General features: G+C 51.6%; 9 protein-coding genes across 9 annotated transcripts; 4 read left to right on the top strand and 5 right to left on the bottom strand.

The window, feature by feature from the left end:
- Positions 1-4,640: 4,640 nt before the first annotated feature.
- BO94DRAFT_476858 (tetratricopeptide repeat protein) lies at positions 4,641-6,450 on the bottom strand (the record flags this gene model as incomplete). The annotated part of the gene is made up of 6 exons (XM_025608617.1): positions 4,641-4,671; positions 4,962-5,026; positions 5,195-5,501; positions 5,611-5,704; positions 5,766-5,805; positions 5,857-6,450. 6 exons carry the CDS (start codon positions 6,448-6,450, stop codon positions 4,641-4,643), a joined length of 1,131 nt encoding a protein of 376 aa, XP_025462851.1.
- Positions 6,451-7,352: 902 nt separating this feature from the next.
- On the bottom strand, positions 7,353-8,403 carry atp4 (F1F0 ATP synthase subunit 4; the record flags this gene model as incomplete). Its single annotated transcript, XM_025610350.1, has 4 exons — positions 7,353-7,494; positions 7,550-7,772; positions 7,853-8,307; positions 8,373-8,403. 4 exons carry the CDS (start codon positions 8,401-8,403, stop codon positions 7,469-7,471), a joined length of 735 nt encoding a protein of 244 aa, XP_025462850.1. The 3' UTR covers positions 7,353-7,468.
- Positions 8,404-8,567: 164 nt separating this feature from the next.
- On the top strand, positions 8,568-10,599 carry noc4 (ribosome biosynthesis protein NOC4). The gene is made up of 4 exons (XM_025612740.1): positions 8,568-9,042; positions 9,093-9,301; positions 9,358-9,667; positions 9,721-10,599. Exons 1-4 carry the CDS (start codon positions 8,638-8,640, stop codon positions 10,393-10,395), a joined length of 1,599 nt encoding a protein of 532 aa, XP_025462849.1. The 5' UTR covers positions 8,568-8,637; the 3' UTR covers positions 10,396-10,599.
- A 16-nt stretch (positions 10,600-10,615) lies between these two features.
- Positions 10,616-11,603, bottom strand: BO94DRAFT_502019 (uncharacterized protein; the record flags this gene model as incomplete). The annotated part of the gene is made up of 1 exon (XM_025609445.1): positions 10,616-11,603. The coding sequence occupies one exon, from the start codon at positions 11,601-11,603 to the stop codon at positions 10,659-10,661; it is 945 nt and encodes a 314-aa protein (XP_025462848.1). The 3' UTR covers positions 10,616-10,658.
- A 1,678-nt stretch (positions 11,604-13,281) lies between these two features.
- On the top strand, positions 13,282-14,396 carry BO94DRAFT_502016 (GPI anchored serine-threonine rich family protein; the record flags this gene model as incomplete). The annotated part of the gene is made up of 2 exons (XM_025609444.1): positions 13,282-13,428; positions 13,490-14,396. The coding sequence occupies 2 exons, from the start codon at positions 13,282-13,284 to the stop codon at positions 13,994-13,996; spliced, it is 654 nt and encodes a 217-aa protein (XP_025462847.1). The 3' UTR covers positions 13,997-14,396.
- BO94DRAFT_263649 (uncharacterized protein) lies at positions 14,218-15,235 on the bottom strand. The gene is made up of 2 exons (XM_025606510.1): positions 14,620-15,235; positions 14,218-14,528 (listed from the first exon to the last, which is right to left on the bottom strand). The coding sequence occupies exons 1-2, from the start codon at positions 14,999-15,001 to the stop codon at positions 14,392-14,394; spliced, it is 519 nt and encodes a 172-aa protein (XP_025462846.1). The 5' UTR covers positions 15,002-15,235; the 3' UTR covers positions 14,218-14,391.
- BO94DRAFT_263634 (uncharacterized protein) lies at positions 15,199-16,670 on the top strand. The gene is made up of 2 exons (XM_025606509.1): positions 15,199-15,686; positions 15,775-16,670. The coding sequence occupies exons 1-2, from the start codon at positions 15,470-15,472 to the stop codon at positions 16,620-16,622; spliced, it is 1,065 nt and encodes a 354-aa protein (XP_025462845.1). The 5' UTR covers positions 15,199-15,469; the 3' UTR covers positions 16,623-16,670.
- Positions 16,671-17,557: 887 nt separating this feature from the next.
- Positions 17,558-22,319, top strand: BO94DRAFT_539628 (uncharacterized protein). Its single transcript, XM_025612739.1, has 6 exons — positions 17,558-17,903; positions 17,960-17,985; positions 18,035-18,086; positions 18,144-18,242; positions 18,323-18,661; positions 18,714-22,319. Exons 1-6 carry the CDS (start codon positions 17,844-17,846, stop codon positions 22,152-22,154), a joined length of 4,017 nt encoding a protein of 1,338 aa, XP_025462844.1. The 5' UTR covers positions 17,558-17,843; the 3' UTR covers positions 22,155-22,319.
- Positions 22,320-22,456: 137 nt separating this feature from the next.
- Positions 22,457-25,962, bottom strand: BO94DRAFT_608815 (MET18/MMS19 family protein; the record flags this gene model as incomplete). The annotated part of the gene is made up of 6 exons (XM_025616565.1): positions 25,835-25,962; positions 25,504-25,777; positions 25,337-25,434; positions 25,141-25,280; positions 24,901-25,089; positions 22,457-24,850 (listed from the first exon to the last, which is right to left on the bottom strand). Exons 1-6 carry the CDS (start codon positions 25,914-25,916, stop codon positions 22,457-22,459), a joined length of 3,177 nt encoding a protein of 1,058 aa, XP_025462843.1. The 5' UTR covers positions 25,917-25,962.
- Between the last annotated feature and the right edge of the window lie 25 nt (positions 25,963-25,987).

The raw sequence follows: 25,987 nt of genomic DNA, 5'->3' as shown, positions 1-25,987 counted from the left end.
ACAAAAACTCCAGAAAAAGGAGAGAAATGCCAATGTTAGAGCACATGGCTCATTTGCGCGCTGCGTGAAGACTCGCACGCAGAACCACCCTCATGAGGTGTGGATTGCAAGAGCTTCCCCAGCTAAACGGGCTTGCTGGATTTTGAGCAATTCTCAGGGGTATCAATAGCCACATACGCCAGTGGTAGGCCGATCTCATCCACACTATACGATAACATCGGCAGGAATAATCCACCTCCATCTCCAACCCCGAGGGCACGAGATGAATATGCTGACTAGAGCATCTACCTGTACAATTATGAGCAAGATATCGCGATCACAGACTTATCCCCGGTCACAACTCGAGGCGGTGGTCATTCTCGGCGAAACTCGTCCATCATTCGACAGTTGAGCCCATACAGCGACGTCGATAAGCGAAGAGCGATGCTCTGCATTGCCTACTGGGATTCACTTCTCCGGTGGTGAGATGCGTTGACCCTTCAGGATAACAGAGGAACACTAGCGTTATTTCAAAATGTTTTTCACACTGGTTAGGACTGTTCGTGAATGTTGGCGTGCTGAGGACTTGTACATGTACTCAGCGCCAGTGTCTGCAGGGGTAGCCACTGGACTCTGGTAGCACACTTGATGGATCAGCAGAGCTTTCTTCTCATACCTGCCGGCCTAAACTGCGCTGGCAAGATCGACATGGTGCTTGATCCAGTACCCTCTATACTGTGTCTGTCTTGACGCTACATTCTGCGGAGCCCAAATCCGATCATGCGTCTGTGCAGAATCCTGTTGAGGTCCTTGCCGGGCTTCAACTCTATTAGGTCTATCTGAATGCATCCAGCATGTTGGGAAACCTACGAGACATTTCTAGGTTTCCTATCTTCCCCAGGAAACGCTTTCTCTTCGCGTCATAGCGTCCATCGCTGCAGTATGGAGTCTGACATGTAGTAGCCTTGGACTTGGCTCTGCATGGTCGAGTGTCGATGCTACAGCGCATAGCTTGGCCCACGGCATTGCAATTTAGTATCTCGCCTTGTGTTGTCGAAGTTACGCAGGCTGCTCGACTAGTCAATGAAGGCGCGCTTCTTTGTGTTCTTGGTCTGTCGCTTGTCCCAGTGCAATGACTTGGTGCCTTATATGCTGTGATACACCCGGGGGGCCACTCGCCTCTGTTAATACTACTATCACCTGGCTACGCCTGGTTTTTATGTCTGGAACCAACGGATATGGCTTTTCTGTTCTACGCACAAGTCACATATACCTCGGCTCAATGGGATACGAGCCATATGCTACGCAACCTGGGTGCACATTGGAAGCCACGGAAAGGCGAATATGTTTGTATCCTATGCGGTGCACAAAAGAGCAAACATCATAGTTTGGGCCTGTCGTATAGTGTACAGATAGTCGGAACTATTGGGACATGGAATCTCCTGGATGCTGCTCCCCAGGACATTCGGTGGAAGACACCATGCCATTGAACCCATCATGTCTAGGGAATTCCGCTTTTGACGGCAAATGGGACGCGTTATAATGCATCCGACACTGCCATGTGGCCTGTCTGTGGTGTTTTTTCACAGGCATTATGCGGGCGAATATCAGACTCATGTCCGCGTGCAGTTTACACAGATCTTCTATCAAAGATGTATCCTACTTGTCCACGCTACATTCCATCCATATTCCGAAATATTGATGGTTTCAAAGCTGGAAAGCAGGCTGTTTCAGATTCGATATGACAATTACTTACTGTTGTGGGTTCCTCAAGGAAGGTACTGCCAAAACGTTGTCTTGGGCGAGCCAGTTCCATGTTTTACACTGTTTGCGACTTTCAATTCGCTTTCTTTAAGAAGTTGATTCGAGGCGGTATCCAAGGCACCTTTCACAAAGTAGGTGCTCCGCTATATATCGAGGCCACCGTGTTCAGCGACATCGACTCGTGCATACGCGACCCGCACCGGGATCAGCAACTGATTAGGGATATGTCCCGAATCAACAGCAAACAAAAACAAGCTGAGCCTCAGTAAAAGCACGGGTTGTCATTCCAACCGATAGAGCGGTTTCGGATGCATCGACTTTCACGAAGCATCCCTCGAGCGAGGGTCCGTACCACAGCCACCACGATCAACAGAGGGTTGATATATCCTGGTTGACAGCCATGAACACTCACATGGCTACTGAACGCTGTGGCGGTGATTATTTGGGTTTTGAAGAATGTTCCCGCGCTGGCGAACGAGACGACAGACCTGTTTTGATGAACAGGTCTCAATCCTTCATTTGGATTCTGACACCTTCTGAGTCAGTAGTTCGGGTCTTGACTCTCGAAATGTCAACGGAAAGTTGAGATGATGTCTAGATCACGATGTGTGAACCACATGGGGTACCCACACACTGACAGCAAGGGGAACGTGATAGCATATGAACTATCTCCAAATGATACCAGGTTTATTCCAAACAGTACTGGAATAAGCTGAAGAAAGTGCTTGTCGCATGTAGTACTTCATTGACCTTGCGAGAAAAGATCCATTCGCGGGTCTCATCACCGACATAATGCAGTCGTATCCTATCGTCCACACAAAAAGCCGAATACGAAGCAACTAACAAGGAAACATCCAATACACCATCGACTGGATGCAGCGGTATCTTACCCACCCAGGCGAAAATCCAGGTACAAAGCGAGCAGCTAGATGAAGACACCTCCACATCAAAAGACCCGACATGACCAACGTGTCTGTCGATCCATGTATACCGACCAAAGCGCGCAGTGATATTTCCAAAAAGAAACACAAGAAGCACCTGTGGTTATTGCTTAGATCGCTGGCTGGATACCAGGGGGGACATTTCCCACAGACTATTCACATATGAAGCTTTACCCAACGCATCACCAATTGACGAACGTTGTGATACAAGGAAACGAACCCCACGACGACCTCATCGCGTTCACGCAACTGAATAACCCAACTACGAAGAACGCGCATGACATATCGTATCCTGCTACCTCATTCCCATTGCATCCATCCATCCATATACCAACTACGAAACCCTACCTATCCAGGTGGGATATGGATATATGCACACCCACATCCACGATACACCGACCGACCGTCTTAAACTCCCCTCACCGATCCCTTCAACATGAACCACAAGTACTATACTCATCAATCCATCCACGTCCGTCCGTCCGGTAACACTAAACCAATTCCCACTACATCCGTCTCCCACTGCACAATTGCAGCAAAGAAGTGACGGCGAGGGCTGTGTCGCTATCTGGGTTTTCCAATCCTTGAGTATGGACTAGATCTCCAGCTATTCCAATTTACTTACTTGCCTGTCGCCATATATCCGCGACCTTACTGGCAAAGTGGCAGACACTGTCTGGCATTATTGCCCTTCCTTTTCCTTGTTGTGGTGGGTGGATGGGTTCTTGGGTACGAACACCATTGATGAAATAAATGACGTTTTGGATGGGATATGATGGATGTCAGTCTAGGAACGGCAATGAATATAGTTGATTGGTTGAAAGGTTGCTAATAGGGCTCTCGCTACGGCGGTTATGAGTCCGGGTCTGGGTCTGGGAATGTGGATTTGGGAAGGTTGGGGGTTTATTTCCGGTTCTGCTTATGGATGTTGATGTGGATATGGATATGGAATGACCATATGGTTTTGTTTCCTATGGGCTTGGAAGCATAGGGTGATTGATCATCCAGGTGGAAGGTAACCAGGATGGGGGGTTTGATATGACTATGTCTATGACTAGGGATATCTCATTACTAGGACTATTATTGATACAGCTCTCTAGTGGATATTCTAGCATCAATTCACGAATAATGGATGGGTACGTGAGAGGTACAAGCCGTGGACATTACAGGTACTATTAATTTCGTCTCGATTTATCGGACTTACTAATATACGAACATGCATATGTCTACATGGATGGGAGTAAATTAAGTTGAATTTGAATTTGGAGTTGCGAATTGCTTCGCTTACCCTAGGGATTTCCGGTTCCGGTAGAAGACATGTATCAGTGAGTTTGATCAAAGCAGGACAGCGTAGGTGTCTGCTCGGGCAGGAGTACATACATGCTACATACTGTATGTAGTTAAAGCGTGTCTATGCATGTGACAGACTAAAGTACTCCATATTGCGTACTCCATAATCATATGTACGTACAGCGTACATGTGCTGCAAACAATGCACTATCTATACGTTACTCAATGCAAGGTACTTTGTGTGGGTCTGGGTATAAAGATAATATTATTTGCGGAGAGGGGTAACATAATCACCGAAAGGGAAAGAAAGTAGTATCGACATCGGGCTAAGGGAAGGGATGGGATGGGGAAAAGTACGCTGCTACCATGACAGATTGGGTTTCAGAGGAAAGATGAGGCTGGATGCTTGGGTGGTAATCATGACCACTGTGGTGGTGGTGATGGTGATAGTGCGGGTGAGGGTGGTAGAGATGGCACAGGGATTAATCACGATAGTTAGGGGCCTGTGTCCCCCGATCTGGGATACGAGTGGAGGGAGGTGACCGGCTAAGAAATCGAAAAGGAATCCTCCTAGCCTTGCTTCAGCTCGGTCCAAAACGCCATCGTCATCTGATGGGACGGCGCGGGTGAGATCGTAGAGCTATACCAGGTACATAGTCTGGCGGTTCAGTGCGGGTTGTACTTGTCCTTCCAGATCCTGTTCGGCAAGCAATATCATGTCAGCCTAATTCCTCGAATCCCGCGGGTTGGTGGCTTGAGGCTGTGGTTGGTGGAGAGCGTGACGCTGGTTTGCATGGCGCAGGGTGCGGAAACTCCGAGCGCCTATCAATGCATCCGCATCCATGACCTCCAAGCGTAACGCCTGCAGGTGAGAACAGGGTGCACGGCGCTGGCGTCGAGGCAGCCCTCGTCACATTCGCAATGAAGAGTCCAAGAATGGGCATCAAACAATCGGATGCGAGACTGAAAACGGAGATTTTGACGTACCAGGAATTTCCCATTAATTTGTGTCCCTTCTCCTCGGCCAATCGGTAGTATTTGGCGGCCGCAAACTAAAACATGGCGGGCACGAGTCAGTCAACTGCACAGCCGGATGATCAGATAGCATCGCCGGATCCAAACAGTGATGCGGGCCTCAAGCATTGATGCCCGAGGACCAGGGCGGATCACGTCGAGATAATCGTCTCCAGGGTGTGAGCCATTACGCAATCAGCACTAACCTTGTCCTTCTTCCCTCCAAACCCTTCTAGGTAGCACCAAGCAACTTCGTTCATCGCGTCGGTATCGCCTAGGTTGGCCGCCGTTTCGTAGTATTGGCGCGCCGCGACGGTGTCTTTCTTGACACCCCAGCCGTTACGGAAGCAGTTCGCCAGTTCGTATATGGCTAGAACCAACTCTCCCTTAGCCGACCCGCCCTTCTTGAGGCCGGCCTGGAGCGCCTGGGACTCGATCGATGCCGAGTTGGATGCTGCGGCCGAAAGGTACATAACGGCTCTATCGGGGTCTAACGAGCATCCCCAACCATGTCTATATCCCACCCAAGTCAGCATCATATAGCAGTAGTGCCCATCAACGTGCAGCCCGCGATAAGGGTCAAGCGTAAATGAAGGCCAACAAAGGTACGGTGGTATCTCACCGGAGTGCCAGTCCATAGAGCACCTGGCTGAGCGCATTGTTGGCACCGTTGGGATCCGCCAGCTGCTCAAACATCTTTGTTGACCGGTCTAGATCTGTACGCCAGATGTAAGCGACTGAACAAACAGACCACCACTCTCCGCGTTATGCCCATACCTCCAGCTTCGTGAAGTCGAATCGCCTCTTGGATATTGATCTAGGCCCGATTAGATGCCATGCGACACCATTGCGACATCCGACCACTTACATCCTCTCCTGGACCGTTTATCCCACTCTGACTAGAACTGCGCGACCTGGAGGATGCACCATCCAATCCGAAGCCTGTCGGCGAGGTAGGCGACAGACACGAAGCCCCGAGTTGCGGGGTGCGCTGCACCAGCACCGTTGCCCTCCTCTCCCATTGTGCCTCCCTGTCTTGTTCATCGCCTCTATCATTGTTGATCTGCGGAAGGTCGGACGGCACATTGACCGACGACGAGCTGGAGTTCCGCGAGCCCGAGCGATCCAGATGCAGCAGGTGCGTCAACCGTCTTTCTCCACGCGGACGTGTTGGCGAGCTCGTACCCGACGACTCCGATGGTGCACGCGATCGACGGAATGGGTTTAATGACTTGCGGTGCGAAGGGGAAGGAGGGACTGGGTCTAGATATCGATTGTCGGGGTGATCGTCATCTCCGTCGAAGACGGGTGGACGGATGACTTCGTGGGTATTCGTATCGGTCCGGATAAAGGTAATTTGAGGAACGGTGCTCACAGAGGTTGTAGGGATCGCGTCTGCGGCATATTGGGCCGCCGAGTTGTTGAGGGCGTCCTTCTTGTGAAGTATTTCGCGGAGCGGCATCGTTGCGCAGCGGCTTATCGCGGAGGGAGTGGATACTCGGCGCCTCGCTCGGATACAATGGAGGAATGGGGGGATAAGAGGGAAAATGAGAACTGACAAATTTTGGACAAGATGTGTGATTTAAAGGATTGAACCCCTCAGCCTTATGGTCTGACTGTGGCAAGGTACGAACGTTGCGTCGAGGCTGTGAACTTTGTTTGATGATGAGTGCCTGTCATGGTTATTTTTATCGGACTTAATTCGCAGCCAAACCGTGGTCTGGGCTGCGTCTTGGCCTTCGCGGCGGCAATTTCTTCATCTCGTCATGTCACACATAAAGACTCCAGCTTCGGCCCCTGGCGGTTTGGGCTGATGCCGCGAGACGATCGTTGTAATTGATGGCGCTGGGCGTCGTGGTTGCTCCACACAAGACCCCTGGTCATTAATTATAAATAAAGTCCCTCCCCGACGGCCTTTGTGGCCGCTGGTCCATCTGATGATCTGACCGTTTCCAGCCGGGTTAGATGAAAGACGATGCGGATGGCCATAACAAAGAAACTTGAAGCTCCTCAGCAGGCGAGTTGTCGGTCAATTCTGCACGGCAGCCTCAGGTACCGACTCCAGAGTCCAACTTCGGTGTTGGCCCCGTGGAGGCATCATATAAATTTGCATTCCACGTTCCCCCCCATCAAGGGCACAACCCACGATTAGTTCCTGATGTCACATTATCATCCACTGAACATTCGAGCGGTAGGTGTACAATCTCGAGCTAGTAGATGAAGAGCCTTCAAAGTCAAGAGCGTCAAAAATGGCATAAATCTACAGCTTCCGGGTAGCTACAGATGTCCCCAAGGCGCAATGGCGGTTGACAATTGGCCGATTTGGAGCTCTACTGGGATGGAAACGGGCAGGGAAGACATAAACTGCCGATTCACCCTTCCTTTTAACTGACCACTTTGGTATTGGTATGTCTAATGACAACAGAAAAGATCTTTAATTTGTACATAGGCTGGCGGTGAGGCTATTCATGCAAGTCCATTTACTGGGCCTTAGAGGACATGATGCCTAGAATGCATCGTAAGTATCGGGTCATAGAACAGGCCGGGAGGAGTTAACTTACGCTCAACATCGGCAACGCTCTGCTGAAGGATCTGCTGGAGAACCTTGGGGTTCTCAAGCTCCTTCTGGATCTTGCCAATGACGCTCTCGGCAAGCTCGCGCTGCTGGCGCTGCTTGACCTGGCCCTCGTAGCGAACCCAGGAGTCGAGAACCTGCTTAGCCTCGGTGGCCAGAGCAGTGCGCTGCTCGAGCTCGTAGGCCTGGGCCTCAAGCTGGGCGGTTTCCTTTTGACAACTATTAGCACCCTGCATCCGCTAACTCGACCAGACATCGATCAGATGGCTCTAGGAGGATCTGGGTGTACCTTGGAAACAGCGAAGAGCTGCTTGGTGAGCTCAACAACGCTGGACAGCTCCTGGACGTTCTCCATACGCTGCTTGACGGCGTTGGTGTGGTCGGCACGGGCAGCGTTCAGGATGTCCTTGTGCTTCTGGACCTGACCCTCAGCCCACTCACGGTAGGCAGGGCCACCGTACTTGGCAACGGCAGTGAAGACGCTGAGAAGGCAGAAAGCAGCAACGGTTTCCTCGTTCATAACATAGAGCTCGTTGCTGATGGCGGCGATGGAGAGACCGGCGGCGGCAGAGAGGACGGCGGTCTTGGAGACCAGGGAGTTGCCGGGGAGAGCATCGATGATGGACTGAGCCTTCTTCTTGGGATCCTCGGTGGGGACGCTGGAGTTCGAGCGAGACGCGGTCAAGCTGGCAGTGATGGAAGCGACATTGCGCGTGGGAAGGGTCGGGCGGAGCCGGGTAGCACCTAGAGAGGGTTAATAAGCATAGCCAGGTGATAAAGCATGTTGAGAAGAGCCTGGTTCGGCATACCAAGGGCGCTCTTAGCCAAACGCGAAGCCATTGTAGCGGAGTTAAGACCTTGACAGGATGTGATGGATGAACGGAAATGAGGAGACTGAGGTCGGGATGGCGGTTGGGACGGTGCGGAAGACCCTAGCTCCTTCCGGCCTAGTGCCGTGAGCGGAAAAACCGCTAACCGAGGGATCTCCAAAAATTCATGGTCCATGTCGGAACTGCTGCGCCTGCTGCCGGTCCTGTGTCCTCGATTCCACGCCATCTCCGCCCTCTAATCACCATGCCGGCCCCTACAGTTGCAGCCGCAACCTCCAAGAAGAGGAAAAATGTCAAATCGAGCGGCGTTCCCTCGTCCAAGCGTCGTGCAGTCGCCGAGAGCGACGGCGCGGTTGCCATGGCCGATATCCAGCAGCTGGAGGACCAGATTTCCGAGTCGCGCAAACACTACAATAATATCGCAACCCTGATCTCGATGCTCAATGCCGACGGCTCGACGAAACCCAATATGGCCGTCGCGGTCGCCCTTTGCCGGGTTTTCAGCCGATTGATCGCGGGAGGTAACATGACGGAGACGAGCCGGGCCGCAGAAAATGAGAAAATCATTGTAGCTTGGTTGAAGGAACGTTGTCGGGAGTACCAGAAGCTCTTGCTCTCCATCATTCGCCAGTGTGACTCCTCCTCTCAGGTCCGTATCTCCTTCACTCGTCATGTCCAAGAGATACTAACATCTACCAGATCAGTGCCTTGACCTTGTGCCTATGCCTTATCAACGAACGTGCTACACACATTTCCGGCGACGATGTTCAGGACTGGTCATCGGGTTTGTTCAAGGGTGTCTTCGAGGCTGTTGTTGAGGCTAGGGATGGACAATCGGTCCTGTCCGACTTTATCGAAAAGGCGAAAGAATTCGAGGATGTGCGATACTACACTTTCATGCAGCTCGCGTACGTCCCACTCTCAAAGGGAAAATATCTCTCCCCGGCACTGACGAACGGAATAGTGACTACGCGGACACCGAGCGGAGTACTGAAATTATAGACGCCCTGATTTCCATACTATCGGCCTTCGACTCAGTACCAGGCCCCGAGCACGAATTCGAAAGCTTCTATACCCAGTCCAGCAAGAAGAACAAGAAGGTGCTCTCCGTCAACTCACATAAGAAGCGGGCTCAAGACGCATGGCTGGCCATTCTGCGGAACAATCTTTCCCAATCGCAACGGAAGACCCTCCTCCGCATCATGGTTCACAACATCGAGCCGTGGTTCAACCGACCAGAACTGCTTATGGACTTCCTGACGGATTCCTACAACGTCGGGGCGCAACCTCCCTCCTCGCCCTCTCGGGACTTTTCTACCTCATCCAGGAGAAGAACCTGGACTACCCTCAATTCTACCAAAGGCTCTACTCGCTCCTCGACGCCGACCTGCTCCACTCTAAGCACCGCTCCCGCTTCTTCCGTTTGATGAACACCTTCCTCGCCTCGACTCACTTGCCCGCCGCCCTGATTGCAAGCTTCATGAAACGTCTTTCCCGCCTCTCCCTCAACGCGCCCCCTGCAGCAATCGTGGCGATCGTTCCCTTCATGTACAACCTCCTGAAAGAACACCCCACCTGTGCTTTCATGATGCACCGCACCATCCGCGACGAAGATACCAAAGCCCAGCTGGAAGCAGAGGGCATGGACGATCCCTTTGACGCCACGGAGCCCGATCCCACCCGCACAAAAGCCATTGAGAGCAGTTTATGGGAAATCGAGACTCTTCAGTCACACTATCATCCCAACGTGGCTGCTATTGCGCGCATTATATCCGAGCAGTTCACCAAGCAGTTCTACAACCTGGAGGACTTCCTGGACTACACATACCAGGGTATGTTGCAAGCGGAGCTGGGCACAGAGGACAAGCCGTTCAAGAGGACACCGGTTGTGGAATACCAAATCCCCCGGCGGATATTTACGGATCGTTTGTTGGAAGAGGATGGTGGCCAGGACTCGGGTCCTGGAAGTCTCATCAGAGGACTATGGGATTTTGCATCATGATGAGAGAGTATATATTCTACGGCTGTGCTTTTAGACTTGTTACTTCTTAGCGTACTTAATTAGATTTGGCGGGATACGGATGGTTATCAGGGTGGTTAAAAGTTGTCTGCCTTCTCGAAAGAAAGAATCATAGTATTTGCGGTCTAATCTATCGAAACAATAATATCGTGGGTCACCCTGAACTTGGTGAGAGGCCGCTGTTGGAGATGATCAAATCTATCCAGGACCGTAACTGAAGTTCTGTATCGAGATCCAGACCCGATCTACCTGTGGTGTGCAGCATGGTGTGCATGGTGTGCATGATGATTATGACTGCGAGAATCATGCTCGGTATGCGCCCAGTCCCCAACATACTCCGACCAGTCTGTATTGATATCCGTATATGCGGATGAAGAAGGCATATACGCACCAGCAGCCGCAGATTCGTTCCACGGCTGCGTGCGCGGGACATACGGCGAGACCTCCACTATCCTTGTGGGCCGCAATGCCTCGCGCTCATGTTCCTCGGCCACCGGATCTCCTGGGTGATAGTCGCAGAACACATCCAAAGCGAAGACTCCGCGCTTCAGATCATCGAAAAGCTCATCGGTAACTTTGACTGGAATTGATTCGATAGTGGCCCGCAGTTTATTCAGTATAGCCTGTGCCTTCTTTCGCCTCCGTCTTCGACGTGCACTGACTTCATCCTCCATTCGCTCAAGGTAATGGAGAATGTCTCTCTCGGTCGTCGCATATGTGACAACATGTTGCATTCTTCGTGTGAGTTGATGAAGATCGCCGGAGACTGCGCGGAAAAGTGCATCGATTCTGGCTAATGCGCTGGTCACTCGAGATGACAGTACACGAGAGAAAGGCCGGTCATAGATCTGGTCCCAGAAGCCCAGCCAGTAATGCAGACCGGTTCGGGATTTGCTGAGTCGGGTTATTTCGAGGCTAGCAATCACGTTGCGACAAAGCGATAGCGTATGTAGGGCGGTCCTTCGTGTGTCCTCAAGCAATAGTTGACGGCGGACTGCAGCTGATTCAGCTAGAGTATGATCCGGAAATTCGGCCGTCTCGGGTCGGTTCTCGCATTCTAATGAGCGATAGAACCGTTGCGACACGCTATTGTCTGTTGATCCTGTGCTCGACGGTGTTGTCTCGGACTCGCACACAAGCGAAGAAGGCGCACTTCGTTTGGGAGCAACAGGCAAGTTTGCATGCAACATTCCCATGAGAAAATTCAGCATCAAAGAAGCTCCTGTGTGGAAAAGGAAAATGATTCAGTCTGTGGTGTCGGAAACGCGGATAGCTGACGATGAAGGAAGCCTCAAATGAGTGTGATGTTAACGAGCGACTTGACAGTCTATGTCATTTGCTAGGAATAAGACGGCGTTATAATTACGGTTTTATGACTGGAAAAGCGAATGTAGATGGGAGAGTGAACAAGTCAAGTCGGGGGGTTCTTCAGTTTGGGTTCTTCAGATGCTTTTCTTGCCCGGTGGATGGATCCATATCTACAAGGAAGGAACGAGCCTATCCATCAAGCGCTAGGGTGAAAGCAACAGTAACTTCGCCGAAGAACTCTGAATGCAACCGGATCCCGCCATGCAAGACTGTCTTATCGTGGGCCAGTCTATGCCGACAAGCCGTTTAAGTTGTAGGTTATCGGCGTGGAGACGGACGAAGCTCATCGCATTTCCGCTTTCGGTAGTCGACAATCTGGACCGAGTGTCACCGTTGCGATCCTCGCGGAACTCCAACACCACTGCGGTCCGGCTTTGATATTTTTGGAAACCGAGAACTCGGATTTTGTCCTACGGGATCGGACACTAGCAGGGCGTTCCTCATCAAGATATCGTGGAACCATGGATTCAAGGCCCAAACCAGGCCGACCGGACGATTGTCCTAACGTCATGTCAGGACTCCTCGGCACGCGGTTGAAGAAAGCTATGGAGTATGAATGATGTTCCATCAGACTACTCCGTATGCCCTACACACTTCGTCTTGCCCCTTGGCTTCTGCCCCTTGCAGATCCACCCACCACGCGAAGCCAAATTCTCCCCTGTGGATGACAAGACAGGATAGTGTAACTTGTGGCTGGTTGTGCCCTAGCTGACATCTAGAGCATTTCCTGGGGAATCATGGCATTAAGGATGAGGAAAATCGCAAGGTATGCAGAGTCGCATCATAACTGTCTCTCGCTTGTGCAGCACACTGCTCAAATGGCCAATTCAATTGACATGAATTGAATGCTATGAGAGGCCCCCCGTACCTGAATGTTTCAGGGACTTCCATACTTGACACCACGAAGTTAAATGTTCGCTCCTCGCAGCCATCTTCCTGGTACGTTTGGGGCATCTCGATAGATACCTTATAACCCTGCTACACTTTTGCTATTCCCATGACGCCAACTTGAGGAAACTTAACTGGGCTGTCACAGTCCTACCCCTTGGCAAAGGCGCGGGGAGAATGTAGAATCCCCAGGTACTCTTTGGACTACATTCCTGCACCCGACCCTACGCCAGTCATGAGCAAACTGTTAGGAATGCCGAAGCCTGAGCCCGGCATGTTGGTCGCGCCTGTTTCCTGGCATGCAATCAAACCAGCTGGTAAACAAGGCACTGGTAGAAAGGAAATAAATGTCTACCATCCAGCCCAGGTGTTCAACCTCTTCTTGATGCTTTTCTCCGTACAAACCGCGCCGGTCTGTCGACAATTTGGGAAGTAGCTCTGTCCGGCCAAGGTACGTATCGACTATTGTGACTTGTTACTGACTAGGGAAGAGGCGTACCTCAAGCTTGTGGGGATCCAAAGTGGGACTATACAATATAAAGAGTTAGCTGGATATCTGGGGCAACTCCACCAACACCGAGTCTCACCTGCAAACATCCATTTCACGCAACAATGCGCTTCTCAAAGTCAATCCTTGCGATATCGGCTTGCCTGGCCCAAGTCAAAATTGCCCAGGCAGCATTGGCTTTCACGCAATGGCCGGCTGTCATTGAGACCGGCGTCTCTACCACATTGAACTGGGACAGTGATTCTGATGCGGTATGCTTTACTCGGTATCCCGTACTTACTTTCATGGACAGCTTGCTGATGACGCCTCTAGCCTGCCACGATCACGTTGCGCAAAGGCGCTGCAGAGGACCTCGATACTGTCAAAGTCTTGACCAAGGATGCCAAAGGGGGCTCTTACACATGGACACCCGATGCCACTCTGGATGGAGGTTCCGACTATGCCTTCCAGATTCAACAGGACGGCCAGGTTAACTACTCGGGACTTGTGACTGTCGGAAATGCCTCGAACTCAACTACATCAGCGACAACGGCAAAACCAAGTACAACCACTCTTGCGACCCAGACACAGACACAGACACAGACCACCCCCAGTCCCACTCTCACCGATACTGCCCCTCGAGACGAAGTCAACAGTGTTACAGCTGGCAACAATGCGACGACCAACCTCACTCTTAATGCCAACCATGATAATTCCAATGTGACCAACAGCAAGAGTGCCATGGCGGCGGCAATGCAGAATGGTGGCGCGCCGTTCCAAATCATTTCGCTTGACCTGGTACTTGGCATGGTGGCTATGGGATTCTATCTTGCTTGTTGAATCCGACAAGTAATGATTCTGGAGGTACAAAAACAACCATGATATCATGCAGCAGTGTTTGACGGTCCTTTTTGGTCGATTCTTATGTGACGGGATGCTGGCGATATTGTCTCATCATAACGATCACACCTTCTCTTCGTATTCGGTTTCCCTATTGAAACCTTCTGACGTGACTTTTCCTTTGTCTCGCGACACTCCTTTGGTGGTTCTCAGGCTTTCCTTTGTGTATATAATGTGATTTCATAGGTCGTGGGGCTTTTCTTGGGCCAAAACGGGCAAGGCCCGGGATTCGGGAATGGATTCCCGGCGCTGCTTCGTGGAGATGCTGCTTCTTGCTCAGCAGATTTTAATGTCATCGGTAGCAAACAATGAATGAATGAGTCAATTACGTCATGCTATGCTCCCAAAATGCAATCCGATATTAATGCCAGAGACGGGTGGTTCGCATCGCGAACGGGACTACATGGAGTGAGGCTGGATTGTTTCAGGTGGATGATCCATGGGGTAGCGAGTCGAGGGGATTGGATCCCGTCTAGCGGCCGTGGTTAGTGGCGGCAGTCCCAGTCTGGTGGCTGCCATTTGCTATTATTATTCATGCTGGCCGTGACAGGCCGACACCTCACATTGCTGGTCCGGATTTATGGGCATCAGTCTTTGCTGCCCATCGGTCCTGGCTGCATCTAAAAGCGGGCGGTTTCTCGTCGTTCGGTATCTGACTTTCTCTCGACTGACATTCCCCTCAGTCCCTTTGTGCCTGGCAACCATTACCCCTCTCTTATCGGGTGCCTGATATATATAATCCCCACCCCTTTCTCTGTGCAACTTACGAGATTCACCCCGTTGAACTGGTGAATGGTTCGTGCTGGAGTCTAACGCGTATCGCGGGTAAATCAGGTGCGTTGAGAAATCCATGCCTCCATTGTCTGCTTGTTTCGGCATTTCGCCGCTCCTTCTCTGCATCATTTCAGTTCTCTTCCACCGCAACCCGGCAATTTTTTTTTTCATGTCTCGGCGATGAATAAGCACCAGTCTACTTATAATAATAATATTCTTGCTGCAGATCTCCTGCAATCAAGCCTTGATCCACTCAGTGGTATGTGCTTTTTTCTCCCCTTCTTCTGTGTCATTTCGTGCCCTTCCATGCATTCCCATCATCTGGCACTTTCCCCAACTTCCCAAAGTCAAATTCCTCTTCGTTCAACCCTGGGAATCAAGAACTCTGCGGGCGCACCATCATCGGCTTGAAGTTGCGCGGGGGGTTGCCTGCAGTCATTGGCTTGTTTGTCAAATTGAGTTGCGTGCTCCTTGCGGCGGCTCACGGGGTGGCTTCCTACGTGGTCTTCCTTCCTCCCTCAGGGAGTAGATAGGTAGCGCTGCCTGGATACCTGCGCCGTTCCCTTCATTGCCGCATTGCCATTTGCGGCCGATTTGCCTCCCTCCAGCATTCCAAGATTATTATCCGCTCTGCTCGGAATGGCCCGATTCGGTCGGGTCAAGAAGTCCCCTCAGGCAGGAACAAAAAATGCTGACCCGGATATGCTTGTGCTACCTACGTCAGATCCTCAACAAGCCCCTCGTGTGAGCCTACCCCATGTGGAGACGCAATTGAATATGCATCAATATAATGGCTTGTTTGAGATTGGCTCCTCGGAGCGACAGAAGGCGTCCGCGGCCGAGGAGTCGTCGATGGGTAAGTTTGCTCCGCACCCTCTCCAATCCAATAGATCTCTCTCCTTTGATATCCTTGAAACCTAGCTGATTTGTATGCATGGTCATAGAACCCGTAACTGCTCCCGCCTCGAACGGCTCGAACGGCACGAACGGCGTCCATAATCCGACAACGAGCGATGTTCCGGCAACCGAATGGTCCTCCGCCGTCGGCCACGCAGCAACGGGGAAATCGGGTCGTGTCATCCACAATCTGCAAGAGGAAGTTGCGCGCCTGACTCGCGATTGCAGCGTCTATCGCTCGCGGGCCGAGGAAACTCAGCGGATGAACGATGCGTTCAAAATCCAGGTTCAGAACATGACCGAGCGGCTCCGGAATCTCGAACAGGCGAATGAAACCAACTTGCACTCCATCTCACGGAAGGACAAGAAGATCGACGAGCTGCGCGCAGAAGTTCAAACCGAGAGAGACCGGAGATCTCAGATCGAGGGAGAGACTCGGAAAACTACCCAGTTGATGGATAAGGCTCGGGATGATTTTAACCGGAAGTGCGCCGAGTTGCAGGAAATCTCTCACCATTCCCAAACGCAATATGATGTGCTGGCTAAGACCGGGCAACGGGAACGGGCGGAGCACCTGAAGAAACTCAAGTTGCTCAGGGATGATTTTGTGGCTCTGAAAAAACGGAGCGATGAGAAAGACCTCCACGTGAAGCGCTTGGACGCACTGATGGCCGAAAAGGACCGCGAGCTTGAGACAAGCCGAGAGAAGTTCGAGACCCTCTTCGCCGACTATGAAGCCTACAAGCGAGCACAGGACGAAGAAGTGAGGTCGCTGATTGAAAGCGGCCGTGAGGGCGAGGCTAAGATCAACGCCGCTCTCGCTTCGTTGCAGGAGACTCAGGGGCAGATGAAATGGGCCATTCAAGTGAAACAGGAAATCAAAGACGCCCAATAAATGCAACAGCCCCGGCCCATGATGATACTAATAAACGTTTCTGGCAGGTCTTTGACTAAGCAGAGGACGCCCTTGAGCTACCCACGCAGTTTCGGTTCAATGGCCGGTACATTGATCTGGCTTATCCAATCTCGCCCTCACCACCTTTGTCCGTTCTCTTTGCCTCCAATTCGGAGAATATTGGTTTCGCCTGTGCCTTGTTGAGTGACGACCGTAAGGCTCAGCTCTGGGACTTTTTTTCATTCTTGTAATTTTTCTTTTCTTTCTTTTCACACTTTTCTCATATCTTTCATTTGAGTTGCCTTGCCCCTCCTTCTCCTTCCCTTCCATTCAATTTCCTCTCTTGTCATACCATATTCACACTCTCCAGTAAATCTCTGGCAGAGATCTGGAGTTTGGGATTGTTCGATACCCCGGAAGAATAGACCATCATGTCGCTGCTTGTCAACCTGTGTTTAAAATATTAAGATGACCAAAACGGCTGTACCCATATAGATAGGCTTTTTTTGCATGGAAATGCAAAAATACAATAATACAAACTGATCTCTCGAAGCCACGGAACTCTGCTGTGGAAGGGCTGGGGGTCTCCGATGACGCGGTGGCCTGGCCCCTCCTTCCTCCGCCTTGATACTCTGCCTGTATCGGGCAATTCACGTTACATTGCTTGCTATCCAGTCACAGCTACTCTCAATTAACTAGGGGAGGGGGCAGTGTCGACTATTCCCCTGTTGACACATTGATCTTGACGACAGGGGGTTGCAATGGCACCTAGAGCCTTCTGGTGGCGTCCACTGGCCTTTCCAGCTCATCTGCATACACCCGCCATCTGTTTGTTCCGCAGCCTGCTGTTATTCCCTCAGGCTTTTACCTAGTGTTACTGATAGTATTAGACATTCACCTTGACTCTTACTTTCCCGTGTCTCCTTGCCAGAGAAATTAACTGACAACCCGTTTCCCCGCCACCTTTCACCAGCTCTTTCTTCTTCCCTCACCTTCCTTCCTTCCTTCCTCTCTACTCTGCCTGCTTTTCCTCCCTTTCTTCTTCCTAGCTAAACATAAGCAAGTATCGATAGTCATCTTATTGACCAGCTTATAACTCTCAGCTCTCTTTCATCTATCTTCTCTCTTTTCTATTCAGCAGGTTCGGTCACGACTGAGAACCCACTGAAAACCCCACTTCCAGCAGGTGTCTGCCTGGCCTCTACCGTGAGGTCAATTTTAATGATGTTGGGCAAACAGCGGGTCACACTCGCATCGATGTGGGCGTTTGAAGACGTTGGCGTGAGTCATAACCTGTGCTGTAGATGGGAGTTCTCTGTTAACAAAATGTAATGCAGGTTCAAGAGGTTACGGACGCAATCAAGTATGCACTCCATCGATTTTTGTCTGTTCGTTGGTTCTGACAGCTATAGGAAATCCAACCCTCACATCGATCTTGAATGTCACTATCATAGCTCTGATAACGTGAGTTAGCAACCAAGTTTACTTATCTTGCCATACTAATAGAATGACGGTGTCTAGGTCCTTGAGGTAGCTGGTAACCTAGAAGGATGTCCGTCACAGATTGCGAACACTGTTTCAGGGTTCATCGACAGTCAGAGGAATAAGGATCTACTGGATGTATGTTTAAAGATATATTTCTTCCCTATTTTCATGACTTGTTCTAATCTGCACATAAATGCTAATGAACGAAAATTCAGATGCCCCGAATCAACCAGCTAGATCACTCTCCCAAGATTCAGGATGACGAAAAGCCTGGTTCAGACCAAGGCGATGATGGTGGTCTCTTGGCTTTGGGGGACACCTCAGATGAGGACCTGGTCCCCAATCCGGTTGTGGTCACCAAGTTCTGGGTATCGCCCACCGGGGGGGCTGGTTGCTTCTCGGAGAACCGTTTCCATGAGTTTGTCGCACAGGTGGCGGATTTGACTGGGACTGCTATTACTCTTGTTGAGGAATGCAAGGTTCAAGTGACTGGGAAGTCATCCGAGGACGTTGAGGATGCGTTGGTGAAGCTCTCTCGGATTGAAAGACCCTTGGTAAGTTTCTCGCCTTATCAAGTCTCTACCCTTTGGCTGACATGTGAAACAGAGCTTCATTGTCAGTCCGCATGTGGCGAACATCAACGCTACTCCGGGTGACGACCGCATCCGTCTCCGACTGCAGGGCTACAGCAGCCTTAACTGCGTAGCTCTTGGCCGAATTCTGGCCGATCCGAGCTCGACTTTGAGCTCGGACTTCGGTCAGATGTTCGTCACTGTCCTGCTTTCCTTTGACGAAGAGGCCCAGTCTTTCAAAGCACCCAAAAATCTTCTAAACCCTCCACATGTGACCGAGGGGCCCGGGAGATCTCGTATCTGGAATGGCTTCACCTTCCAAGGGATTGGGAAAGGCGATGAGTATATTGCCATGGATAAATCCGACGAGCGTGCTACAGGAAAATCCCAACCCATAGCTTCCAGTCTCTCGGCTCCTCATCCTTACTTGACCGCTGAAAAAGCAAAACAAGTGAACCAGTGGGTTGTTGAGGGCGTCGAACCGGAACAAACTATCTCTGCACCTGAGGCGGAGTCCAAACCCCTTCCACAACTTGACTCTGCACCTACTCAAACCCCCGATCTAGCCCCACCTCCTAAGAGGCCGCCTGGTATCAAAGGTCGCCGGCCCATGCCATCAGACAAGGACCAACCAATGACAACCCGCGAGCGAGAAGAGGCCAAATCTGAACCGGAGATGACTCAAGCGCCGGCGCCCAAAGATAAAACCCCTGAACGGGCGATAGCTCAAGCACCTGAAATTGAAGAGGACGCCCCGAAACCTCGTCGGAAGTGGAGGATGATCTACAATGCCGAGGCTAGCACCACAGGCCAACAGGCAGCAGACCCGGTTGCTGAGGCACCTGCATCACAGAGCTTATCGAGCCCATTGAAGGGCGCGCCTAATAGTTCTCATCCCATGGTATCTGAAGAGAAGGCGTGCCTACCTCCAACCTTCGACACCTCCAAGTATCGTCTCAACAGCAGTGTCCCTCAGACTACGAAGGGCACATGGGGCAACTCCCAAGGCTGGCGAACAAATCCAAAGCCAGTATGGACACCCGAAAAGAAGCATAGCAAACGAAAGGCACTCGTTGAAGTACTTGAGCCGAGAACAACCGGAAGCACCAGCACTCATCACGTGCTTTCTTTCCATCGTCCTGCTTTAGTTCCAACGAACCCAATCTCTAACAGCATTGAAGTCTCGCCACACCCGACAGATGACTCGGTTGTCCATGGCATCAGTAACAATTCTCTGGATCTCGCCGGTCTAACCTTCGAAGACCCCATCATTCCATTGGAGCTTAGTAGTTCGGTATCTGTTCGAGGAGCGACTTCGTCCAGCAATGACAGAGCGTCTTTTCCTGGTGATGGCGGGGATACTTCGCCCGGCAATGACAAAGTGGCTTCTTCCGGCGACGGCAGCGACTCTTCGCCCAGCAGCGACAGAGAGCTTTCTTCTGAGAATGACAGAGTGGTAGCTTCCGATAATGGCAAGGAAACCTCGCTTAGCAATGGCAGAACGGCCTTTCCCAGTAATGACAGGGTCATTGCTCTTCACAACAACAGGAATATGTCTTCGGGTAATGCAGGAGCGATGTCAACCAGCAGTGCGAGCATCCCTGAGCAGACAGAAAGACTAGCTTCTTTGAGCAAAGTCTTCAAGGAGAGTGACGACGATGGTAGACCCCTGGTTGTGGCAGGGGCTTACAGTACTGCACCAGGGCTGCGACAGACACAGGGAACCCTGGCTCGAGATAAAGCCATGGCGCTTGAGAGGGCCCACAGAACGGATAGACGCTCCGGGAATGAAGTTGTGACTCGGAACTTTCACCGCACTATGGCTCAAAAGGCTCCCAGGCCAAGTAACCAAGTGCAAAGCAAGGCAGTGAACAAGGCCAAGAAACAGGCGACGCTTGAAGATGCCTGGGGATGGGGAATACACAAGAAGAAGCCTGAGAAGAAGCAACCTGCCGAGGCTTCAGGAACTCAACCCTGTCCTGATCCCAAAGAGGACAAGCAAGCCACACCTATGGGTCAAGTCCAAACGAAACAGAAGTCTCAGATAGGCAAGGGCCTGGACAATGTCATGAATAATCGCTTGGATGAGGACATCAAGAACCTTTATGAAGCCTTCCGACCCACCCTAGAAGCTGCTGAATCCTTTCCAGGATCAATGTCATTGGAAGTGCAGATCGGGTTGCTCTTGATGCCAACCATCCCACAAATATGCAGCGAGCGCTTAATTTCTCCGAACGAATGGGTTAAGATCTTCCAGCCACGAAATGGCTTGGCCGCACCTACAACCAAGTTTATTAGCAGACTGACAACATCTGGTGCCGATGTTGACCATCTCGTCAACCTGAAGACCTCCAAAGCAGAAGGCAAACGCCCCCTGTTCGAGCAAGAATACGACGAATACAATGTGTCATATGAATATCATTGCCGAACGAAGACTGGTCAGTTGCTTGTCATTGTCATCGACGAGCAGGGGAATCATACAGTCAGGCACCCAATATCACCACTTGGGAGTGTGAACTTGCATTTCCCGGGACAGATATGGGATGCAATGGTGGCCATAAATTGTATCACTGAACATCAACCTGGTGCCAGTCCGGAATTTGAAGAAGCCGCCCAACATATGGTTGACCACCTCTGGATACCTGAAGACAGACCCCTGCTGTGCATCTTCACCCAGTTTTCGGACGGAAACAAAGTGACTGTCGAAAAGGTGTTCTTGAAACGCTGGACTAGACATAGATTCATTCGCTCCAATGAGGCTTCCCTCGATAGCATCCATTGCCCAAATAAGAGCACTTCCGATGTGAGATCACCGGCCAAAGCTGTCCAAGGAGCGAATGCGTCCGCGTCGGCCCGTTTGGATGAGACCAACCACAAGGTCCAAGGTAGCTCTACTAGCGAGAACCAAACCAACGAGGACCTATATTTGCAGATTTTGGAAGTGCAGGATCTGGTAATAGGGACCACCTCAGACGAACAAGCCGTCCGTGCCCGTGCGCTGCAACCACACGAGATGATCAGACGGGGGCGGCTCTGGTACGAAGCGTCGCTTATGAGCCCTGCTATCGAATCGATCTTGAAAAGCAACACTAATCTCGAAATCGGCGAACGTACGGACGACTGGTGCAGGGTTGACCTGTTTGGGAGGGACGCCGCTATTATAGGTGACAAACAAAAGTCCTTGGCATCAGATACACCAACCGGGCCTGTCGCCACGGCTATTGGGTGTGGTGGGCTTGGGGACCTCCTTCGTCTCGCCAGAGTAGTCGTTGGGAAAGCTGATGGGATTGGGTACTGGAACGAGGGGCCTGGCGCCGTCGTGGCCGAAGGAGCTCTCGTAGCGCAGCCTGCCCCCGCTTCGAAGGGCCTCGACTTCGATGAGCTCGAGAGCGTCAAGGAGATAGGTAGCGCTGGTCCACATAACGATATGACAGGCTTAGTGGCCCTGGGACAGCTTGAGAGTGAATTTTGGTGATGTTTCACAATTGCGGTGCCGCCCATTGTGTTATGTGCTTTCCGCAAATTGCCAGTCAATAATCAGGTTTGCTGTAACCTCGGTTTTTCTTCTCTTACTTTATCTACAATCTCAAGTTGTTCATAAAATGCGACCATTGTCTCTTTCTATGTTGCAAATAATCATCTAGGTAGTCTCAAACTGTAATGTCCCCATAAGACCAAGCTCGTTTTATGTTCGATGGGCAAAAAATCACAACAAAACCAACGTCAACACGTAGGTAAAATAGGAACAAAAATCAACGCACAATATACTCTCCCGAATCACTCATCCTGATCATCAGGGGCATCATCCACACCTCTCAACCACGCCCCACGAGCATCAACGGCCGCCTTCCGCACATCTCTCTTTGGATCATCCAGCACCATCCGCAAAGCACGAAGTACCTGGTTCTTGACAGGCAAGAGCGGAGAAAGCTTCCCAGCCTTAGCGATAGCCGGCGCATCAGGCGACGCGGGCGTTTGCGCAAGCAAGAACAGACATTTGAGGGCATCAACGCGCAGACGAGACCCATTGACGGCTCCCGTGGCCGGGGCGTGCTCGGCTGTCTTGAGTAAACGGGTCACGAGGCTCTGGACGTGTCCGCACTCTTCGATCACGGTAACGCCGTTGTCGCGGATGATGACGGCGAGGGTTTCGAGGGTTGCGGCGCGGATGGGTTGGGAGGGGGCAGTTTGGAGGTCGAGACTTTGCAGGAGGAGAGGGAGGAGGGTGGGGAGTTCGGGCATTACGAGGGTTGGGGGGATGGTGGAGAGGATTCCCGAGAGAGCTGTTAGGTGGGAGGGTTTGATGTGGGGTGGGGTTGGGGTGGAGGTGGAAGTGCCGGAGATGTTGACTTCGCGGATGCGGCTGGAGATGAGAGGGATGAGGGTGGTGAAGACGCGCTGTTTGGAGAGGAGGCGGATGTTGGCGAAGTTGGCCGTGGAGAGAACTTCGTCGTCCCGGAGGAGGAGGGCGAAGCCGCGGGCTGCGGTCGTGCTGGTTTCCTCGTCGGTGGAGGAGAGGAGTTTCAGGAGGGTGGTGAGGATTTGGGTCGTCTTGGGGGCGAGACGGAGGACAAGGGCCTTGGAGAGCCAGAAGATGGTCTTGATTTGGGAGGGGCTCAGTTTGGGGTCTTGAACGTCAGGGGGGAGAACACTGTCGAAGAGGGCGGTGGCAGTGTCTAGGTGTTCTTTCTCGAGGATTTTGTTGACATAAAGGGCGAGGTGGCGGAGGAAGGCGAGCTGGGTAGCGGGCTCGGTCTCGCTGATGCAGAGGCTTGTAAGAGTGATGAGGTCTTGGGAGATGAGAATGGGCGACTTTGGTGGCTCGTTGTAGAGGTCTCGTGGGAGACTTGCGAGAAGGTATGTCGAGAGGATCATTGTGCGACGGTGGTTGTCGCTCGGTGATGATGCTGTGGGTACCTGTTGGAAGCCGTCTTCTGAGGCGAATAGACTCAACGTGTTGAGTGAAACTTCCTTCTGCTTGCTTGTTGGGAGCGACTTGACAATAACATTGCACAGCCGTCCGAGTACATCGAGGACTGTAGCGTCAGTCAGGATGTTATTTGTAGCCTTGCCTGAAGCTGCTGCCGCTGCACTACGGCACAGGCCCACGACGATCTTGTCGTAGTAGAGTTCCAAGTTCGGGTCTTGGTCCAGTTTCCTTTGGTTCATGACATAGAGGATGGTCGAGAGAATGGCCCTGGGATAGTCCACGGAGCCGGGTTCCTCTTTCTGCAGCAGTATGCTCAACTTGCTGAGTAACCGCCGGACCAGAGTTTCGAAGACATCCTTCTCTACACTGATTTGAGCGAGACTCTCCAGGGTGGATATATACCCAGAGTCCGACCCGTCATCAGAGTCAGGAAGGGTGGCCACAAAAGCAGGGAAGGTTATGTCCAAGATCAGGCGGGGCTTGTACTTGGAGATTTCCGTCAAGGCAGCAATTGCTTCCTTCTTCAGGTCGTCACGACCAATAGATTCCTCCTTGAGGAGGATCTCGTCAAGGTATTGGACGAAAAGTCCAATTTCGTTGTCCTGGAAGTAGTTGCGCAAGGTGGACAAACGCAAAAAGCCCTTCAAGGCGGAGCTGCGGAATGAAACCTCCTCCTTAATAACACCCATCAGGGCTTGGCCGAAGATGTCCGAGAACTGGTCCTTAAACTCGAGCAATGGATTTCCGAGAGTGGATTCCGGGTCCCGCGATGCCCACTCACCAAATACTTGGATGGCGGAATCAAAGAGGACGCCCAGGGTATCCAATAGGGCTCTTTGCTTGGCAATTCCATCGGCTTCCTGGTAGATTGTCAACAGGGGTGCGACCACGGTCTGTACAACGAGCGTGAACGAAGCTGCAGAGGCAGCGGAAACAGAGCTGAGGATCTGCTGAGCAGGCTTCGCCTGCTTTTGCTGGGGCTCCCGTAATTGCTCGTTGCACTCCTTGGTAATGGGCCGCAAGTACAGGGCGAGAGGGAGTTGATCGGAGATCTGTGTGACACCTTCCGACAGCCGCTGCGCAATATTACTCAAGACCTGAAGAGAAAGCTCAGAGAGGAATTCCTCCTGTGCATTGAGAATCTCGAATTTCAGGGTCTCCCATATGGTGATTGAGTACTTGGACACAGTGTTGGGGTCATACAGCTTGACGCATGCAATCAAGGCGTTGAGTGCATCTTTCTGGGAGTTTATTAGTATCTAGAAAAAAAATTATGCTAGCCGATGCATACCTTGACATTTGGAGACGTCGAGTCAAGCTTATCGAGCAGGGAAGGGACGGCGTGCGGAGCAAATTGGCTGTTCGCCGAAATGCAATCCTGCAAGCGGTCCTTCAAATCCTGAGCGGTGATTCCATATGGGTCGTTCGGCGGGGGTCTAAAGGTAATAGGGAAGTAGTTGTAGACGGAGTCGAACAATTCCTACCAAGGTCAGTTATCAGGCACCCAATTCTAGACAGCGTGCAGACATACTTCAGCATGGTTGGACACATCCCATTCCACCATCACCACCTTGAGGATCGAGAACACCAGCATCAAATTGCGTGGGTCCTTCTCGCCCGTCATAAGGTTCACTATTCCAACCAGGGACTCATCGCCCATTTCATGAAGAGCTGGATCGGTCAATTCCCGAAGAGCAGCACCGGAGGAGGTATAGATTGGAACACACCGGCACGATGATTGATCATCATCTCATTCAGCAGCTGATAGACCTGAAATCTCTGGGACTGCGAGCGAGACTGTAATTCCTGGAAGCGGTCGAAAACACTGCACGAGTCAGCCCGGCACCACTCAACATCAACGCATAACTCAAACAACGGAAATTCATGTACTCACGCCAGAGCCACCTCTTCAGCCAATGCCTTATTGAACCGATCCAGCTTCTGCAATGTCTCCAACCCCGCGACAGCCCCTCCATCCTCAATCCGATCACAGAAGAAAGTAGTCAGGACCTGAATCTGTTGTCTCGACAAGAACTTCGGTGGCAGCGCCTTGATCACAGCCGTAAGGTACGAAACGGCTTTTCCGCGCAAGATCGGATCCTCATCGTTGATATATTCGCTCAGCGACTGCACGACCTCAATCAGGGTGACCTTCTTGCTCTCCACATCTTTCCCAGGCAGTTAACCCCAATACTCCCCAGCAAGCAACAAACGAATAAACATACCTTGAGCAATTTGTTCCGCGATCTGCTTAGCCTCCTGCTTATCATGGTCCACGACCAGCAGGAATGTCTGCAACGCCGACATCTTGGGCAGTCGACTTCCAGGTGAGGGGCAAAAGGAACGGACTCACTATCTCAAGTGCACCTCCGCGACCG

This window comes from Aspergillus sclerotioniger (assembly GCF_003184525.1).
Source record: "Aspergillus sclerotioniger CBS 115572 chromosome Unknown BO94scaffold_37, whole genome shotgun sequence".
Lineage (NCBI taxonomy): Eukaryota > Fungi > Ascomycota > Eurotiomycetes > Eurotiales > Aspergillaceae > Aspergillus > Aspergillus sclerotioniger.
The sequence above is the reverse complement of the archived record's forward strand: the minus strand, read 5'-3'. Positions and strand labels throughout refer to the sequence as shown.